Here is a 20,686-nt window from a genome sequence, read left to right as displayed (position 1 = left end):
TGGAGTACTGTGTGCAATTCTGGGCGCCGCACTTCAAGAGGGATGCGGATATCCTGGAGAGGGTTCAGAGAAGGGCCACTCGTATGGTTAAGGGCCTACAGACCAAGCCCTATGAGGAGAGACTAGAGAAACTGGACCTTTTCAGCCTCCGCAAGAGAAGGTTGAGAGGCGACCTTGTGGCTGCCTATAAGTTCATCACGGGGGCACCGAAGGGAATTGGTGAGTATTTATTCACCAAGGCGCCCCCGGGGGTTACAAGAAATAATGGCCACAAGCTAGCAGAGAGCAGATTTAGATTGGACATTAGGAAGAACTTCTTCACAGTTAGAGTGGCCAGGGTCTGGAACGGGCTCCCAAGGGAGGTGGTGCTCTCCCCTACCCTGGGGGTCTTCAAGAGGAGGTTAGATGAGTATCTAGCTGGGGTCATCTAGACCCAGCACTCTTTCTTGCTTATGCAGGGGGTCGGACTCGATGATCTATTGAGGTCCCTTCTGACCCTAGCATCTATGAATCTATGAATCTGAGGGGATCTCCGCAACCTGAGGAACTGGTGTCCCATGTCCCTCCTCTGCACGGACTAAAGGTGGCAATGAAGGCCATCTCACTGCACCTGTGGTCCATGCTGAGACGTACATGGTGCCTGGATGTTTCATCTTTGACAACCTGTACCTGGTTCGGGACCTCCTGGAGCTAGTGTGCTGGGAGGGTCTGTCTTTCACCCTCCTATCCCTAGACCAAGAGAAGGCATTTGATGGAGTAGATCATGGAGCCCATCCCATTCAGGAGAGGGGTGCATCAAGGTTGCCCGCTGTCAGGCCAGTTTTGTGCCTTGGCTCTGGAGCCCTTCCTTGTTCTCCTGCAGAGGCGGGTGGCTGGGTTGATGCTCCAGAAGACAGGAGTGCAGTTGGTCCTGTCAGCATATGCTGACAACGTACTCCTCATGGTTTAAGACTCAGGTGACCTGGCGCAGGTGGAGGCCTGCCAGGCATTGTACCCAATGGCCTTCTCTGCCTGGGTCAACTGGATCAAGATCTTTGGCCTGGTGATGGGTGGCAGGTGTGCTCTCTTTCACCCATGCTCCATGGAATCTGCTGGAGCACGAACTCACTGCTCTACTTGGGGGGGGGGAGGGGCTACCTGTCTCTACTTAGGGGCCTACCTGTCCCCCACAATCCCCTCCCTGCTGAAGAACTGGCACTAGCTGGAGGCAAGGGTGGTGGAATGGCTCCAGGCATAGGCAGGGCTCCTGACGTGTCTCTTCCTGCGTGGAAGAGTGCTGGTGCTGAACCAGTTGGCCCTGTCTATGTTCTGGCCGACCGCTTACACATCCTGACTGTTCCCCACAAGGTCCTGGCAGGGGCCAGAGGTGGGCATTGGAGTTTTTCTGGCCAGGACAGCACTGGGTCGCTGCGGTGGTCCTGAGCCTCCCCTTGTAGGAGGGCAGCCAGGGCTTGGTTTGCCTCTGCAGCCAGGTCCTGATGTTCTGCCTTCAGGCCCTGCCGTGACTGCTATACAGTGTTGGTAGCCATGAAGCTTAGGGCCACCTGGTGCCTTCCTCTGCCACTTCTGGGGCTCTGCTACGACTGGCAGCTCCTCAGCCTGCAGGGCTTCTCCCTGCTGGACCTGTGAGGAAAGCTGGAGTTCTACCAGGACTTCCTCTGGGCTGGGAGGCTGGTCTCTGCCTCCAGATCCCCTGCAACACTCACCCAGTGCGCCGACCTGCTCGTCAAGCCCCTCCTCTGAAATCCCCAGCTGGTGGTGCCACCAGCAGAGGCACCACAGTTGCGACACAGGTTGATCCTGGCTGGTGTCACCTGTATCAGAGACCTCCTAAACTATGATAGGCAGGAGTGGGTGGACCCCGCCGCACAGGCCTGCCACATGGGTCTACCCATGACTCATGTGATCTGCCATCTGGTCCAGAAGGTGAAATCTGCCCTACCTCCTGACACCCTTGCCCTTGTTGACCACATCCTGTGCAGTGGCGGTCCTCATCCTCCCCTGTGTCCTCCAGCCCACTGGAGTTTGTTGTGGGGCCGGTGCCTTGCCTGGCTTTGCAGTGCTCCCTGCTCCAGCACCTGAGCCAGCTGGAGGTTACCAGACTGGTCCACTTTTCCACTTCCATCGCCGCCACCTCTATGCACTCATGTGCTGCACAATCCACCATGCCGTCCTCGCGTTTCCCCCCCCCACACAGACACCACGTGGTGGGACCTGCTCAGTGATGGAATTGCTGGGGCACCCCAGTGGCTGATTCTGTACTCCCCCCTAATCCCACGAGCCACTGGGGACCTCAGCTGGTGGCTCCTCCATGGAGCCACCACCACGGGCATGTATGTGGTGAGCTTCACAGACACCCCGGTCTCCTGCCCCTTCTGCGGGCAGAGGGAGACCCTGGTGCACATGACCCTTGAGTGCACCAGGCTGCAGCCCCTCCACCTCCACCTCCAGAACTTCCTCTTGAGTTCTGGTTGAATTTCACCCCCCACCTTTTTGTTTTTGGTCACCCCATCTGCGGCCCCACCAAGTCTCGGGACCTCCTATTCAACCTTCTCTTGGCCCTGGCCATATGGTCCCTGTACTTGACCAAGAAGGAAGCTGTGGCCAGGGAAGTGCCTGAGATTGTGGGACCGCTTTCCTCTCACTTGTCCATGCACCTTTCTGGGCAGAACACCAGTGGGCAGCGTCCGCCAGCTCCTTCGATGCCTTTGAGGACCGGTGGGTGTGGCCCGGGGGGCTCTGCTTAGTGTCCCCCTAAGGCGCACTCATTTTCACGTTTTGACCCGTTGACCCTTATGTCACTCCTTTTCTGTTTTTTGCCTTTGTTGTCCTAAGTATTTTGTTGTAGCTTTCACCCATTAGCCCCCATACAATAGGGGCTACTAGTTAGCCAGGTGGGTCTTGGGGCCCATGTATTTGAATGTTACAAATAGACAGAAGCTTCTGAGGCCCAGCCAGTTGACATATTGGTACAATAGCCCCTTGTGCCAACTGGACTGCTGCAGCAGCCCTGACCTAGAGTGGGCCCTGCACCCTCTACCCACTGCAGCAGTCTGGCAGCGGAGGCTGCTGCCTGGCTGTGACCTTGTGCCACCTACGACAGCATCCATCCCCTTGGACCTGCATCCCCATGGCTGTGCACCTGCCAGAACCAGATGGGGACTGCACAGCCCCCAGATTGTGTACTAGGCAAGGAGACAGCTGCTGCTGCAGCTGGCAGACCTCTTCTGGACCCATGCTACCTGTCAGTCCCCAGGCTAGCACCCTGGGGGAGCCTGGAGCTCCCCATGGCTGCTGCAGGGGGGCAGACAGGGCAGGAGCAGCCCTGTACTGGACTGCTCCCATTGGGAGCAGATTTGCTCCCAAGAGGGAGCATGCGTATACATGCTCCCAGGGAAGGCTTACTGCCCACTGAGTAAGAAATTTAGTCCTAAAAGTTTTCATGGTGCCACATTTGAGTTGGGATATGGTCTCTGTGCAAGATGTCAGGCAGCAGACACATCACAGGTTGACAGCATAACTGAAGGCCTAAGCAATAACTGAGCAGGGCTAGTGTGTGCAAGCTAAGAATTCATGCACAAGCGCTAAAGATCAAGCTAGTTCTGCAACATCACTTTCATTCTTGTGCATGACACTGCTGCAGAATATCTATTGATGAATTTTAACACTCATGGCTGGCATTCAGGTCACCTTTATTCTTCTATATGGTGAAAGAGCACTTATTTTAGCCAGCTGTGCAATGTTTGCTCAGATGATATTGCCACATCCTTCTTGCAGTGTGATACTGCCGTTGTTCATTTTGGATGTTCTTTTGACTGCAAATTGCAATCAACTGTCTATTCCTGCTCTGTAGAAGACAGGCAGGATTTTAAATAGCACTTGCATACAAGGAGAAAGAGTTGGAACAAATATCTTGTTGGGAAGCATGTTTTTAAATTAACTTGCCAAGTACTCAAGCAGCACAGCATCAATGACATGAAGCTCTTTCTTGTAACACTTATCCTGGAAGGTAATTTTCTTGCTAATAATCTAGAGTTTTTTGGTAGAGTTTGTTATGGTTTATCTAGAGCTTGTTGATGAAAAGAAATAGGTAGGAGTAGGATCTCAAACTACGCACAGCCAGGAGCACTCCCTGGGATAATTTAGCATTTTGGTTCATTTAAACCTCCAAGGTCAGTTTAATGAAGGTTGTTGTCTTGCTAGTTTCCAGACCTAATCTTAGCCACAGCTCCTTGTGTAAAAGTAATGTATTACCAACTAACAGTTTTTCCAACCCAATCCCACCTCTTTTCTCTATTGGCCTGTACTAGTGGCACCTGGGTTTAGACGTACTTATTTCACAGACCAAGTACTTGACCCAGCAGATTTGTGAAACACTGGTAGATCTTTTCAAAGTTCCCAAGATGCATAAACACATTAGATGATCATGATGCAATCCTAACATTTCAGATTGCAGAAAACATCTAGGCAAACTAAAGTTAAAGCAGGAGGGGAAGCCATTGTCTGTTGTTATTGTATGCTGCCATATTCTTCCTTCCTTGGAGGTTTTGATGGCTGTGCAGAAGGGCACAGGGAGTGTGGATTTTTAATTGTGTGAAGAATTCTGGTTTACAACCCAAGAATCTTGAGGCAGCTGTATAATGTCTGCTGCTTTTTCTTCCTCTGATGGCATAGCTGGCTCTGCGCTCAGGGTGCTGCTAGCCTTTGCGACTGTTCCCTGATGCAAAGGCTGTTGACTTCATTGGGATCTCTAGTAAGTACTAGCAGCCCTTTCCCAGGGCAGGGAGAGGGAATTGAAACCATGCTTTAGCTTTATAAAATTATGGCTTTGGTTATTTCTGCTAAAGCTGCCCTAGGCCCACAGGCAGGGTAGCCAGTCAGTGTGTTCTGTTGTCATTACTTTAAAAGCTTACATGATGAAAATCAATACAGGAAAAGGAGGCTAAAGGGGGACATGATAGCACATTTCGAATATTTGAAAGTCTGCCATAAAGAAGATGACAAAAAATTGTTCTCCCATAAGAACCAGGCAGGACAAGAGAAAGTGGGTTTAAGCCATGGTAAAGCAGGTATAGATTAAATATTGAGGAAAACATTCCTAACTGTAACAACAGTAGGACAATGAAAAAAGTGGCACTGTCCCTGATTGGCTCCCGAGTACATGCCCCCAAACCCCTGCTGCCCCGCCGCGGGGGTTGAGGAGCCTCCTGTCCAGGTGCTGGCTCATCTTGGGGGAGCTTCCCCAGCCTGGGTTCCTGGGCTGGGCTGGGGGGAAGCCCCCCAAGGTAGGGACTCCCTGGCATCCCCATGCTGGGATGCATGGGCAGGGACCCGGGCCAGAGGACTTCTCCCTCCATCCTGTGGCAGCAGCTGAAGCAATCAGGAGCTGGGAAGGGGGGTGAGGGATTCCCCTTGAATCCTCAGGGCTGCACCCAACTAGGGTTCCCTGGGCCAGGGTGGAGGAAGCCCCCTGAGTCAGGGGCTCCCCATTGCCTGCAACCCTGGGGCCTTGGGAGCTTCTTTCTCCCTCCCTCAGTAGCAACGGCTGAGTCAAGCCCAGGCTGCCCACAGCAAGGGGAGGGCTGTGAAGAGGTACAAAGCCTCCACCATAGTGGCTTTCCTGGCCCCCAGCACACTGTGTAGACTCAGGCTAGGGAGGTCTGGGGTCTGTTCCCCTGACCCCCCACTGTCCCTATGGGGTGACAGATATAGGCTAGGGAGCAGAGAGGTGAGGTAGTCCCTGCTCTGCTCGAGCAGACAGCACAGCCCAGAGCTGCAAAGCATCCTGGGATGCTGGGGGACTGTGAGTTATCTTGAACAGAGAAGGGATCTGGGACAGAAGTTCCATAAACCAATTTGACCTAAATCAGTTAATCTGATACTACATCCATCCAGATGTATCTTAAACTGGTTTTGGCCATTTTGCAAGCGGTTTATGCACACTGAACTTCTGCTCTTTTACAGGTTTAAACCTGTTTCCAATCACTTAAATCAGTTTATGTGTAACTTCTGCCCCTTGGAGTCCCTTTTAATACTATGAGTCTTACCATAGTAAGACAGCTTGAGTCCACTAATGTGGTCACTGCTTGGCCAAATTAAACACAGTTTCATTTGTCTTGAGACCCTTGGATTTACTGCCAGCTTCTTAAAATGTTTCAAATTTCTCTTTGTATCCCAGCCAAAACACTAACACCTGAAACTGCCTTGTGAATTTACCTAAAGAAAAACAAACCATTTTGTTCACTACTGCAGAGATTATTAAACTGGTTGTGCCATCTATTTCTTTATAATTCAGACCTCTGAATAATTCATACCTATGGGCATGCAGCCAGGGTGGACTGTACCTGTAAGTCATGGTCGCCTTTGACTGCAGTGAGAAGTTTTCCCAGAGCAAAGCCTAAAGATTAAGACACTGATTTTAAAAAGAAGGTTCATACTATCTTCTTAGGAACATCACATTTTTGTTTCTTTTTTCTACTGCCCATTAATTCTGCACAAAATTAGAAATAAAAGCTTAAGGCCTGCTGCTTTAGTTTCAACTCCTTTACCTTTAGTTGTGTTTTATGGGGGAAAAATACTGGGGAAATAAAGTGTTTTTGTCCTCTTTTCTCTCTTGTTGGTGAGCATTAGTATTCACCAACTGTACAGCACTAGCTCTGGGCTGCTGAAATGTTGTCATTAAATCCTGATGTTATGCATCTGGCATTCTGCCTAAATTCTAGAGAGTGTGTGGGAGTGCAGACTGCAGCTCTGAACAGCTATCGAAATCAATAATCAAAAATGGGGGTTTCAGAATATAATTATAAACATGGTACTATATTCACCTGACTCTTGTTTAGAGTTTTTCTGAAGGAAGAAAGCGTATCTTTGGTTTTACAGAAGACTATCCCTTTTTAAATGTAAGCTAAGGTTTAGGCCTGAAGCAATTTGAAGTTTCAATGTAGAGAATGATTTCTTGTTGCTGTAGTAAGGCTCAGTAGGAATTATCTGAAGTTTTCACTTGAGTGTTTCCCAAATATTACTGTCTGTTTCCACTTCCACTGTGATCAGCAAACTGCAACACATTAAGGCTTTCCAAATCTGCAGCATTGATTACTGCTCTTGGGTCTTTGAAGAAAGTGGGTAACTTTGTGTTGTGTTATCACTGCTCCATTCTAAGTTTAAAAATCTTGATTGTTAGAGTGCAAGTATGACCGTCCTAAACTAAATGAAGAGGTGGCTGGGAGAAAATCATAACCTCTGGGGATTTGCATTAAATTTTTTTCTTAAAAGCTCTATGTAAAATGATTTCAAGCCTGAGATACTTCTTATTTAATTTACAGTACATTTCATTTTTATTACAGGCCTCCTGTATTATTGCCGTTGACTTCACCATTTCCTTCATAGGCAAGAGTAAATGTTAAGAAGCACAGAAGATGAAAATAGCCTGTGCTGGTTCTGATCCCTCTGGTAAGTGCAAAGCAAAGCAAACAGAACATCTTTGCTCAGCCAGATCTATTGGTTTTTCATCAGAACAGGAAAAATAAAAATGATTTGGCTTTACCTTAGGCCCTGAATTGTTCCATTGGGTTATTAAACATACAGCAGAAGGCCCAAACAGCAAGCGCTATTGCTTATATACACTATCTCCACACGATTTACAAATAGAAGTTTCATTATGCGCCTTTAAGAGACTTGGGATTTATTGATTTTTTTTTCTTTTTATTTCTAAGAATTGCTTTTACTCTGGTAAGTGCTTTCAAGAATTTGCCCATTCCCCCTATCACTCTCTGAATCATTTTTTCATATAATAATCCAGCAGTAATTGAGACTGCCATTCAGTAAACTCAGCACTAATAGCTGGGAACTTCAACATTATTAGAAGGTACCTGAAGTATTGAAGGTGTTTGGTGAAGTGCTAGCACATTGCTTAAATAGAATTGCATGCTTTATTACCTGCAAAATAATTTCATTAGATCCAAGGGAGAATTGCCCATCACATTGGATCTAATTGTCATCTAGTGTGCATTTACAATCAAGTATAATCTAATTTTTCAGCTCCTCCCGTCTGTGGGAATGAGATTTAACTTTCAGTATGGTGGTAGGCTTTGTCAATGGAGCCCCCGGTGCTCTAGTTTAGGATTGCTGTTTTCAATGTCTACAGGATTATGCTGTGAACACTACAAGTGTTACAATCAAATAGTCTACACATGCTTTTTGTCTTGTTTTGATGAGCTTGGTAATACAGAAGCAAACTAAGTCCTAGGCTCTGAAATAAAAAAAACTACACATGCATTTAGCGCTAAAACTGATTCTTCATAAAGAATACTAGGCCTTAACTTCCAGAGAATTGACTTATTCATTCCAATGCTACTATATTCATTTGGGGTATACTCTTGTTTCTCAATTTTCCTTTCTTTAAGAAAACATTTATTAGGGCGTGGAGAAACCAATTCTGGGAGCTTTGATGTCTGGTAGCATGCTCTCGCTTTCCATCTGAAAAGTGGGATGGGAATATGAGGTCAGAATTTAGCAGTGCTCAAAACAGACCTATCTGAAAAGCTCTGGTTTGGGCAACAACCACCTGGTTCAACTTTTGCATTCTAATTCTTGCTTCCTAAATGCCTATGGGAAAACAAAAACCTATGTTACTCTCAGCAAGGGAAAGGTTACCATGTTGGAATATGAGGTCTAGCATGTATCATCTGATCTGTTTAAAGTCCCTATTCATACTCTCAGCTAAGATTAATGAGAAAGCTGTGGCTAGACATGGGATATGATAGGGCTGTGTGAAACAGCACCGTTTCGCTTCGACTTCTGTTTCGACATTTTGATGGAACAGTGTTTCGTTTCGAGTTTAGTTTCATTTTGAAAGCATTGCTCCATTTCGTTTCATCAGAACAGTTTTGCTGTTTTGACGGTTTCGAGTTTCACCCACACCCCTGGAGGAGTCCGGTAGAGCCCTCCTGGGGGTGCTGGCGGGAGGCTGCTGCTGGGACCTGAGCCCAGTGGAGGGAAGCAGGGTGCAGCCCCAGTGCTGTGCTCTGCTTCCCCCCCACAGGGCTGAGTTCCATAGGGCTGGGAGCCGCTGGGCGCTGAGCCTGGTGGGGGGAGGGGGTGCACCGCCTCCCTCTACTGGGCAACAAGCAGCTAGATGGCCACCTCCCTCCACCAGGCTCAGTGCCTAGAGGCTTGCTGGAGGGAGGCGGTATGCAGCGCTGGCACTGTGCTCCGCCTCCCTCCACCGGACTCAGCTCCCAGCAGCTCCAGCCCCGTGGAACTCAGCCTGGTGGAGGGAGCCAGAGCAGAGTGCTGGCTCTGCCCGCCTCCCACCACCGGGCTGGGCTTCATGGGGCTGGTGGAGCCGATGGGAGCGCATCTCGGCGTCGGGAGGCGGGCAGAGCCAGTGCTGTTTTCCTATTGGCTCCGCCAGCCCCACGGAGCATAGCACAGCAGCAGGAGGTAGGGCTAGCCACAGCTGCCACATGGGGCTGCGGAGTCACTGGGAGCACAGCCCTGGCTCTCCCCTGCCTCCCACTACCTGACAGCCACTTCACAACTCAAAATGTTTTGAAACTTCCGAAACGTTTCAACTGGCCTTGTTTTGTTTCGACGCTGTTTCAAAGCCCTTCATTTCATTTTGATTTTGCTATTTCGAAACAGCTGGTGAAATTTCGCACAGCCCTAGGATATGATATGTGTCAGTGATCTTGGGTTGGCCAGGCAGATGATAGTCTAATCTTAGAGGAGTCCTCAGGACCTTTGTTGTTGGTGGATGGGAAATAGAAGTGCAGAGACTCCACGTTGCCTGTTATTTTTATAAACATTGGTAGCATTGTCAATGCCAGCTATTGAAAGTTTGAGACTCAGATTTCAAAATATGGTATTATTTTAAATTATGAGATATATTATGAGATATATAAAAATGTAGTTTTAAACATGTCTTCAGTTCTCTCAGGGCTTTGGGGAACTTATCTACTCTCAAATTCTATGTATGTTTCCCATTCAAATTTCAGCCAAAATAGTGCACATAAGCTGCCAAAATAGCACACCTTTCTGCTGGCTGCTCAGGCAAGGAGTCTTTTAACAATCTTATCCTGTAGGACAGTGGTGTGGAATTGGCATTTTTTCCTCTCGTGTTCTCCATCAGTCTCCTGTTCCCAGTCCACCCTCTACATTCACATATTTCCATATTTTTCCACCCTTTCCCTTTATAGTATTTGACTCTTTAAATTTCCTTTTTTCTATTCCCCTGTATCCTTCTCAGTCTTCATCACCATTGGAGAGAGTAGATCACAATCCATCCTGTGTTGACTGACCCGGCCAAGAAATAGCAGTGTTAAGCTTGCAGGCTGCAGTAAAAGGTGAGGTGATTGCTTCTAAAACAAGGCCCAGCTGAAGTGGTTTTCAGAAGCAAACCTGTTGAGCCATACTGTGGGAAAAGAAGAGCTATGTAGAGTTAGGTAACCTTGGTTATAACAGTAAGGGTAACTGGGTGGAATTTTTCTTTGGCCCACTAACTTCTTCAAAGCATATCCCTAACCCCTGTGACTTAGTGTACTTGGAGAACAGAGGAAAACTGATACTACTTCCTACTTACTCTCTTTGCACTGCAAGAGCAGCATAAAGGGACTTTCACTGTGATCAGCAAAGTTTATGCATAACCCCACTTAGCAATGGCACCTAGACAGACCCCCTTCAGTGACAGAGGAGCTAGAAGTAGTAGCTGACTGTGAATAGGGCTGCTGCCAACCAGAACCCAAGCACCTGATAACATTCATCTTGCAGTGCATATGCCATATGTGCCTGTTTGCTGTGCTCGTTTGTCATATATTTTCTTCCTCCCAAGCCAATTTGACTGAAAACACAGCAAGTATTTTCCAGTTTAGAAGCCACTACTAAGAATGACACATGGGTAATGTAAAGACATGCAAAGGCATCAAGTCTTAACATTATTTTTTTCCAAAATCTGACTCTATAGGATCAAATGGGCTTATGAAAATTAAGCTGTTTTATCTGGTGTATACTGGATTATCCACAGTAGCTGGATGAGAAGGAGCAAGTGGAGAGTTCAGAGATGTTTGGGGTAAGTGGTATGTGAAGCAGATGGAAAACAGATTTTGTTAAGCTGATTCTCCAAACAGAGGGCAGCAGAAGAACCCGAATAAAAATAGCCTTCCTCTTGCATGGTAATGCTAGCTATCACATTAGAGGAGACCAGACTATATACCACAGTGAAGCACATCTTTAAAGTTTATCCTATACAGGGACAGGCAGGTTGTGGGGAAGAGATCACAGGGACAAAAGTCCCGGATATCAGCTTTTACAGTACAAACTGATGAAATAATCAATCAGGTTGAAATCAGTAATAGACTGAGAAGAAACAAAACAATTTTAACGTAAAAGCCCCTTAGTACTGCTATATCCTATGATTAATATATAGTGTTAAACAATTTTAACAGACCTAAACAGTTACAGTTAGAACAGTCTTACCTGTTTTTACTGTGACCCCCTAATGAGGAGGCTTATTGACTGGCAAAAGATTCAAAGACTTTTTGAGCAAACCTAGGGCACACATATGGATTTTTGTTGACGCCATGTGAAAATAAGTGGCTTTGACTGCATTTTGCTTTGAGTCCATTTGAATTTGAAATAGAGAGGCTGAAATGCAGAAAAATCAAAATTGAATAAAATGTTTGCACCTTCCAAAGGATGCAAATTGCTTTGTTTCACATGTCCCCGACTCTAGTTCCAACTCGGTTCTGCCTTTTCAGGTACCAGAGCTCAGTACCATTTGTGCACTGTAAACTGAGCATGTGTGTAGTACACTATGTGAGCAATACAATAATCACTCGAGTTGAACAAACAGAATGTATGACTTTAAAAAAAATAAGAATGAATAATTTGGGTTGAGAATAAGAAATCTTTCTTTTCCCGAGTCAGAAGGACTTGTGTAGCTGACAGAGGTGCCTTTAAAATATATAAAAGCCTCATAGACTTGTAAGATGTTCTGTTCTCATTCATAAAATTGATGTTAACTTTGGCAAGAGTCCATATAGAGTTTCCTTGTAGGTCAGAGATAACTCTTTCCATTATTTTCTTATATTTGAATTTATTAAGTATAGGCAATATGTATAACATTCCCTTCTTCTTTGTACCCAGCCTGGTGATCATTATATTTTATATAAAGGAGGGCAATTCCTTGCTTTTCTTGTATTAAGATTCCTGTGGCATGTCATGAAATTAACTCTTGCTCCCAAAAGCTTGTGCATCTCTGATTCAGTCAGTCTCTAAGGTGCATCTCTACTCTCTCTTCTGCCTGACTTTAGACTAATATAGCTGCCTACCTCTTTCTAAATGGTTGCAGCATTTCAGAACCAATGGTATCAAATATGAATTAATCATATGGCATTCACCTTCATTGTCATGATAAATCAGCTATGTAAAATTTAGAGGCTTCCTTATGCACCTTCCAGTAACCCTGAATTGTCCCTTCTATATATTTACTAGCTGATAGCCATAGGCTTCCTTTTCTACTTCATCCACAAATTAAATATGAAGCAAATCCTGCTTTTAAATGGCAACTGGCACTGTGGTGTCTCTCAAAAGCACAAAAGGTAAACATGGCACAAATACCACTGTTGAGTAAGTGTTGTTGATATTAGCATTTTGCTTTTTTTTCCCCCATCTAACCATAGTGGAAAACAGCAATTTAAGTCACAGTTTCATTTATATTTTCATTTTAAAAAGAAAAAAAAAAGTGTTTGTGTCCACTTTTAGCAACTGAAACATTTTTCTGTACTGCAGTCAGTTCAACAAAAGAACCTTTAAGGATAATTTGTTTTTATGTATTTTTTTTAATATAGGTTGTGTCCGGTGATTGAGAGCTGCAAGGTCACATTTAGTGAAAGAAAACTATTCCCTCTGAAACAAAATACCAAAACAAAAACTCAAACAAACTAGGGAGTGAAAGGGGCTAATGTAGAAATAATATGAAGTATTCTTTACAAATTACAGTGTATACTCACACACATTGTTCAACGCCACTACTATGGATGCTGAAATAAATGTGCTGTACAGGTGTTAAATCTTGATTTAATAAACAGTCTGTACAGTATCAAATTATATAAAAGTCTAAAACCCCCACAATGAATAGTCATATGTTATAAATTGTGTCATACCATAAAAAGATGATCAAAATGAGATCAAACCCACAATTAAAAAAAAAATGTATGAAATGTGCAATTTTGCAAGATGGAAACAAGTGCTAGAAAAATGAAACTCTTAAATAAGAAGACTTAAAGGCTAAGTGAAGTTACTCTGGGATTTCTCCTTGTCCCTACCAGCTTCTCCCACCTTAGTCATCACAGATCTCAAAACTTAACAAATAGTGGGCTTGCTCCTATACTCCCTATGCAGTTTGGGAATGAACCCAGAGTACCCAGAACTGAGTTAATCAGGGGAGTTTGGATATAAAAGGATAACAGGACTGGGACTGCTGTAGGATGCAGATGTACAGAACCACAAAAATGCAATCGATTTCTAGAACTACTTGGAAAACAATAACCAAAATTCTGCTTTAGTTACACAGCTGTGAACTCAATGGAACTGTATGACTGTAACACATTGCAGAATCTGGCCCACTGTATACTAAATCACAGACCTTCCTGAAAGGAAGCTATTTTATAAGAATAAATGTTGAAAATTTGAAAAATATTTTAGGACTGGGTTAAGGTTTATTCACAAGCTGCAAAGGCCATATTCTCAAATGGGCTAAAAAAACCCCAAAACTATAACTAAAACAAAATATTCTTACTCTTAAAGGCAATAAGCCATTTCACATGTTTCACAAATACAGAGACCAAGAACTAGTAATTAAAGGCAATATAAAAGTTAGTCAGGATGAAGCAGATGGATGTAACATAACTGAGTCTTAATTGGCACTCAGCACTGTAATTCTAGCTGCAACTTGACAAATACATTAAGACATTTATGTCAAAATATGTGTTGCATAAACCACTTTTCTTTACTTAAGTAACTGAAGTGTTAATTTTGACTTGAAAACTAAATATTTAAAGAAGGGAAAATGATACAGAGGGGAGGGAGAAAAAGATTCTAGTCATTGTTTTCAGTGATCAGTTATTAGTAATTTTTATTAATATCCTTAACTGATGATTCCCATGCAAAACCTGCAGCTTTGTTGCTCAACTAGATGGATGGCTTGGGAAGGTAGGAGGAAGTCCACCACTGGTTATGAAGACTTTGTTTTGTAAAAAAATGGAGTTGGATACAGTAAGCTAAAAGTGTGTATATCCACACACACTGCATATGGTACATATTTTTGTATATACACTGTCATATATATATGACGTGTGTGTATACACCCCTCCCCCACACCCATATATACACCAATATCGCCTTCGGTAGGAGATTAAAAGTCAATAGATAACGAGCCTTGTGCAGCATCCTCTCGTCCCCTGACGTATATTTCACAAGGAATCTCTTCCATCACCCTGTCCTCTATGACCTGCTCAGGGCAATCGTGGGCCTGTTTGAAAGTATAACTACTCTTCTTGAATGTGCTGTTAAATGTTTTCATTGGCTGAGGTTGTGCAAAATCATTACGAAAAGGCAGTTCCATGGAGCTGAGGTTGGTCCTGCTTTGTTTTATACTGGAGGCTTGAGAGCCACAGTGATGGTCATGGATGCATCTAGAGGCAGTAGAGGAGCGTCTCATTTTCTGGTAGTTTTCAAGTTCTTCTGATAAATCAGCCAAGTCTGCAGAAATCTCTTTATCCCTTAATGAAAATAGTTCGTAATGTGGAGGGTCAAATACTTCTTGGAAACCAGTTTTATTGAAAGCAGTTTTGCAAGCCATAACCTTTTTGCGGGGCTGCTTTATTTGGACCAGAATTGAAATAAGAAGAAGAACCAGAACTATCCCTGATGTAATGCCAATGACTGTTCCATGAGTTTTGGTGATTTGTTCAAACAGTCCAGTTTTTTTCTTTTCTGCAGAAAGAGAGAAAAAGATGGATGTGAATCTGTCTGAAATGTCTTAGAAATATTTTGATATAATGTTATGTTTACACTAACTTACAATAATTAGCAGTCATATGTTAATATACTTTACAACATATGAAAAAAAGAGCAGGCTCTATTTGATCACTGATATGAGCATAGTATCTATGGATTCAATGGCCCTGCATCCACAGGAGAGCAAAAATTCAAGACACTCTGGGCACATCTACACAATTTGCTACGTCACCAAAGCAATGAGCTAGGGCGACGTAGCTTGTCTCCACAGCAACACAGTGTCAGCATGCACTAACCATGGTGCCGCTGCTACTATGCAGTAGGGTCGAAAATTACCCATGAACCACTGGGACTGCACAGTACCACTGGGTACTGCGCAGTCATTTAGTACTTGCTTAACTAAAGCAAGTACTAAATGACTGCGCAGTACCAACTGTGCAGTCAGGGGCACGTGTAGACATGTCCTCTGACACTGTAAGATTAACATACCTATGATTAATTAAACTTTGTATCAGTCTTAGAAAATAAAAGTTAAACTCAAAGGGCCCAGTCTTGGTGCTGACAACAGTCTTAGTGATATCCGTGGACTTCTCCAGGTGCCAAATTTGGGCAGTCCTTAAAATACTTAGTTTTCTTTACTTCGTTAGGAAGTTGTATAATTAGACCTACAGCATATCTATTTCACTGCAGGTTTTGTAACAGCCCATGTTGTAAGATCAGTTAAAAACATATGAACAGATGCTTTGTAGCACTTCATATGAAGGTACACAAGATGGCAGTATCAGATTATAGCAATTTTCGCATTTAAAATATTTATTTAGAACCCAAAATTTCAAATAATGTTTTACTCTGGAAAAAGTATTGGTCCTGACTTGCTAAAGGAATGTGCATGGATAGAATACAATATTCAAAGGAAAACAGTCAAATTATTTAGGATGTGGTCCAAGAGAGAACTTGGGTACCCAAGTGCTAGGTGCCATGGGCCATGTGTAGGTGAAACAGTGCCTAACTTTCAGATGCCGGGCTGCCAGAATGCATCCACAACTTGTTACAGGGCAGAAGGCAATCCAAAAAGCCTTTGTACTGAATAGGGAGGTGCATGGAATTACCTAACAGGAAATAAAGACAAAACAACGTCTGAAATTCTGTCCCTCTACGACTTGGGTGCCTTTAGGACTTTAGACTTTAGGACTACAGGCAGGTACCTCTCTCCATTCAGGATCCAGGGCATAGCACCATTTCTTCAAAGAGTAGGGATTGCTCCTTTTTCTTTTAAAACACAGCCAGAAATGGTAGAGAAATAGGAGGAGGTGGTGCTACCCACCTTTTATCTAATAACTTAATGTCCCCTTAGACACAAGGCCACAGCATCATGGTTCTTTAATTACTCTTGTATTCATTGGCTGCACGGAGGGGTTCAGAATGACCCCAAACATGTGGGTCTATAGCTAGGTGTTTAGGACACTCTCCTGCAAAATGGGAGATGTAAGCCAGAGAAAATGACGATAATAATCAGAAAATTACCATTTTTGGGGCCACTTTCTGTTCGGGCCCTGGGCGGCTGCCCAGTTTGCCCATGCCTGTGTCTGGCCCTGGTTCTGGGCATGTGCAGAAGAATTTTAGGGGCCTAGAAAACTTTAAAGTTCAGAGAGGCATTAAGGCTGCTTGCATACATTAAAAAACCTCAAAACCCAAAAATATGCTTTATCAGAAGCAGCAAATTACTTTGACTTGGCTCCACAGCTTCTGTATAGATCAGGAGCTTCAGTGGGGCTTTTGGTGCTTTTAGGTAAAGCTGATTCAATCAGCTATTAGATACATTACCAAAAAAGCCCTAAAGTGCCCAATTTATACAGACATTGGGCGAACTGGGTCCAACTAACACACTGCCTCTTCTGGGCAGGTGCTGGGCTCAATGTAGGACTGTGCCAAGTTTAAATTAAAGCACTGCTTTTTGTTGTTTTGTTTTTTTAATGTCTGCAAGCAGCCCTAGTGAATTTAAGTACCACCAGGATCAATTAGTATCTGACCAGGGATTTGGGGGCTTAAAGTTTTGGGAAACAGATGTCTCAATTCCATTCAAGTCCTACTTTAGGTGCCTAAGTTGTTTATGGGATCTAGTACCTGGTGCCTTCCATCATTTGTTCTGGTGCTAGGTATTAAAATTGAGAGAAAAAATTCTCATTGGCTAAGTACAGACAGTCAAAAAGCCCAAGGCTGAATCGATTCAATCTTCGCAGGTTAGTCTAAGCTGCATAGATTGAACTGATAAGCAAGTGAACAGGCATTCATTTTGATTCCAGAAATGCAGCCACATGCCTGCAGTGGTTCAATCCAGAAGCCAGGGGGTGCTAGAGCAAGCCTTCTTGATTGGCTGGGACAGCTTAGGCCAAACCTAGCTCATCCACCCTGTAATAGGGTGAGGGGAGAGTTTGTGGGGGAGGTGTAAACCATCCTGGGATGCTGGGGGATTATGAGTTAACTTGAGTCTGGAGGGGATCTGGGACAGGAGTTCAATAAACTCATTTAACCTAAATCAGTTAAGTCTGTTAACCTAACCTAATCTAAATCAGTTAACCTAAGTCAGTTAAGGTTTATGTGCCCTGAACTTCTGTTATGTTACAGATCTGAACCTATTTCCGATCACTTATACCAGCTGGTGTGTAAAGTTAAAATATGATGGGTAGTTTAGTTCAGAAGATAATAGTTTAAAAATGCTGGGAAAGGCAGTCTCTATCTGGTTGCTATATGTTTCATAAAGAATTCATCCTTGAAATACTATTGATTTGTGAATTGAAGAAATCTAGACAAAATGTACATTCCAGAAAAACATTTGTAGTCAAGGAAAATAGATCTCAGAAAGTTACTTCAGTTTCTGTTCTGTCATATACAATACTAGCACAGACAAGACTTCAGTTAGAGGAAATCTATTTTATGTGGGAAACTTGCAAGCCACTAATACATTTAAATAAAAAATATAAACTAGAAATACACTGTATTGTGAGAGACGTTGTAATATAGTAGCCACTGGAGTTGGGTAATTCTTTTTTTTTTTTTTTTAAAGATAATTTGTCAAAATATGTAGTTTTGAGTCACCCAAAAGTAATTTCATTTGTACTGACTTCAGTGAATAGTTCCAGTTGAAAATATTTTACTTTGGCAAGAAGGATGATTAGGGGTATGGAGGGGCTTTCATACGAGGAGAAACCAAAGAACTAGGCTAGGCCTATTCAGTTTAGAAAAAAGAGCTTGAGGGAGGCCAAGATAAGTGTTTACAAAATACTAAATGGTGATGAGAAAGTAAATAGGGATTCATTATTTACTCTTTCTTACAATACAAGAACTAGGGGTCACAAAATGAAACTAGTAGGTAGTAATTTTAAAACAAATAAAAAAGATTTTTAATTGCAGCGTGCCATTAAAATGTGGAACTCATTGCCACCCGATGTGTGTGGAAGCTGACAGTAACTAGATTCAAAAAGGGACTGGACAAATTCTTGAAGGAAAGAGCCATCAGTAGCTATTAAGCACAGGAGTTAGGGATACAGCCTCTGAATCAGAACTTCCTAGACCTTAAATGCTGGAGGCTGCAAGCGAGAGGAACAGTGGGGAAAACACCCTGGTCATACCCAGTTCCCACCTCCTTTCAGCCTCCCCTCTCTGCCACTGAGAGATCCAGGACACTGGGCAAGTTGGACCTGGGGTCTGACCCAGCAAATGGCAGTTCTTATGTTCTCAAATTCTTTAAATGTTTTGACTTCTCATTTTGAAAAGTTTTATTTTGAAATTGAGCTAAAATTTATGGAAGATAATTATTTGTTTCAGTTTAACTGATATACTGTTTGACCCCAAACAAGTTGTTTTTATTTTGTTTTGGCAGAAAAGAAAACAGAAATGTTTGGTTTCAAGTTAACTTGAAATTATTTTCGTTCAGTTTGGCCACAAACCTGAAAAAGGTGCTTGCACAGCTGCTGTAACTACATTTATATTGTATTCATATGCTAACAAACAGTCTTCTTCAAACACTAAGGATTTTTCCTTGCAGAAGCTTAAAGGTTTAGGAACAGATGACGACACAAGCCTGGCAAATGCAGAAGCATATTTCAGAGTAGGCCAACATTCTGCTTAAATGTTCAAATATACTTTGCTAAGGGTATGAGATATTTAATTACAGGGACAGGAATATCATTCTTCAACTCAGTTATAGACCTCTTGGTTTTAAATTAAAAATTTGGAACATCTCCCTGAGTTTAGCAGAACAGCTATCCTCAGCACATTTGTAGGAAAATATATTTTATGACTTTCTTAAATGAAAGGCAAACTGACAGTCTTGGATCATAAAGGTTACATTTAGTACTATATTCACCTTTGCAATGATTTTCATCCCAAGGGTATGCACAGTTTTGAATGCCATTGCAGACTAAAGAATTATTGATGCACATGTTGCTATGGCAAAAGTAAGTACTGCCTGGGCAGGGAGCTGCAGGAGAGAAATGGAAAAAAAGTCAGTATTGGCAAGAACTCTTACAGTGCAAATGTATATTCAGTTATTTTTTGTTGACTGTTGTGGGCTTTCAAGTGCAATGAGTATTTCTGCACATCACTGTTTATTATTAGGTAGTGTCTATGTTCCCAGTAGGGTGGTTGCCAGGTGTAATACAAACAAAATACAACTACTTAAACTGGCTGGTATGAAGAGCTAGACACCCGACATCTATGATGGAAGCAGGCTTCCATAGTCTTTAATACCAGTCTTTAGAAAATAAAATGCACTTTACTGTCCCTATGAATTGCATACTAATTATTTAGATTGCATTGGTACCCAAAATATGCCAAATGCTTTCCAAACATCCAAAGCACATTGCTTACCTGAAAAGCATACTGTCTCTATTTAGAGAGTACCAGAGGTGCTTCACACTCAAAACCCTGCTCTGAAGTGTTCAAACCAGAAGACAGATGTTGTATATAACTCAACTGTTGAAGTCAGGAAGAGAGGAGAGGGTCGCACCCAGAGAGTCGTAGTGGATAGGTCGGTATCGACCTGGAAGGGTGTGGGCAGTGGGGTCCCGCAGGGCTCGGTCCTTGGACCGATACTCTTCCATGTCTTCATCAGCAACTTGGACGAGGGAGTGAAGTGTACTCTGTCCAAGTTTGCAGATGACACAAAACTGTGGGGAGAAGTGGACACACCGGAGGGCAGGGAACAACTACAAGCAGACCTGGACAGGTTGGACATATGGGCAGAAAACAACAGAATGCAATTCAACAAGGAGAAATGCAAAGTGCTGCACCTAGGGAGGAAAAATGTCCAGCATACCTACTGCCTAGGAAATGACCTGCTTGGTGGAACAGAAGCGGAAAGGGATCTTGGAGTCCTAGTGGACTCCAAGACGAACATGAGTTGGCAGTGTGACGAAGCCATCAGAAAAGCTAATGCACTTTATCGTGCATCAGCAGATGCATGACGAACAGATCCAAGGAGGTGATACTTCCCCTCTATCGAGTGCTGGTCAGACCGCAGTTGGAATACTGCATGCAGTTTGGGCACCACACTTCAAGAGGGATGCGGATAACCTGGAGAGGGTCCAGAGAAGGGCCACTCGTATGGTTTAGGACTTGCAGGCCAAGCCCTACGAGGAGAGACTAGGCCACCTGGACCTCTTCAGCCTCC

At 43.7% G+C, this 20,686-nt stretch overlaps 1 protein-coding gene and 1 long non-coding RNA gene across 2 annotated transcripts in view; one reads left to right on the top strand and one right to left on the bottom strand.

The window, feature by feature from the left end:
- LOC112552020 overlaps positions 1-7,440 on the top strand; it is a 134,710-nt gene extending 127,270 nt beyond the window's left edge. Inside the window, exon 3 of the long non-coding RNA XR_003096379.1 lies at positions 7,344-7,440. This is a non-coding gene — a long non-coding RNA (uncharacterized LOC112552020). The remainder of the gene's footprint in view (positions 1-7,343) is intronic.
- A 5,399-nt stretch (positions 7,441-12,839) lies between these two features.
- Positions 12,840-20,686, bottom strand: part of NETO2 (neuropilin and tolloid like 2) — a 53,117-nt gene continuing 45,270 nt past the window's right edge. The window contains exons 8-9 of the mRNA XM_006034339.3: positions 19,382-19,495; positions 12,840-14,991 (exon numbers count right to left, since the gene is read on the bottom strand). Coding sequence (XP_006034401.1) covers positions 14,411-14,991; positions 19,382-19,495 — 695 coding nt within the window. The 3' untranslated portion in view covers positions 12,840-14,410. The remainder of the gene's footprint in view (positions 14,992-19,381; positions 19,496-20,686) is intronic.

Source organism: Alligator sinensis, unplaced genomic scaffold (genome assembly GCF_000455745.1).
Source record: "Alligator sinensis unplaced genomic scaffold, ASM45574v1 scaffold827_1, whole genome shotgun sequence".
Lineage (NCBI taxonomy): Eukaryota > Metazoa > Chordata > Crocodylia > Alligatoridae > Alligator > Alligator sinensis.
The sequence above is the reverse complement of the archived record's forward strand: the minus strand, read 5'-3'. Positions and strand labels throughout refer to the sequence as shown.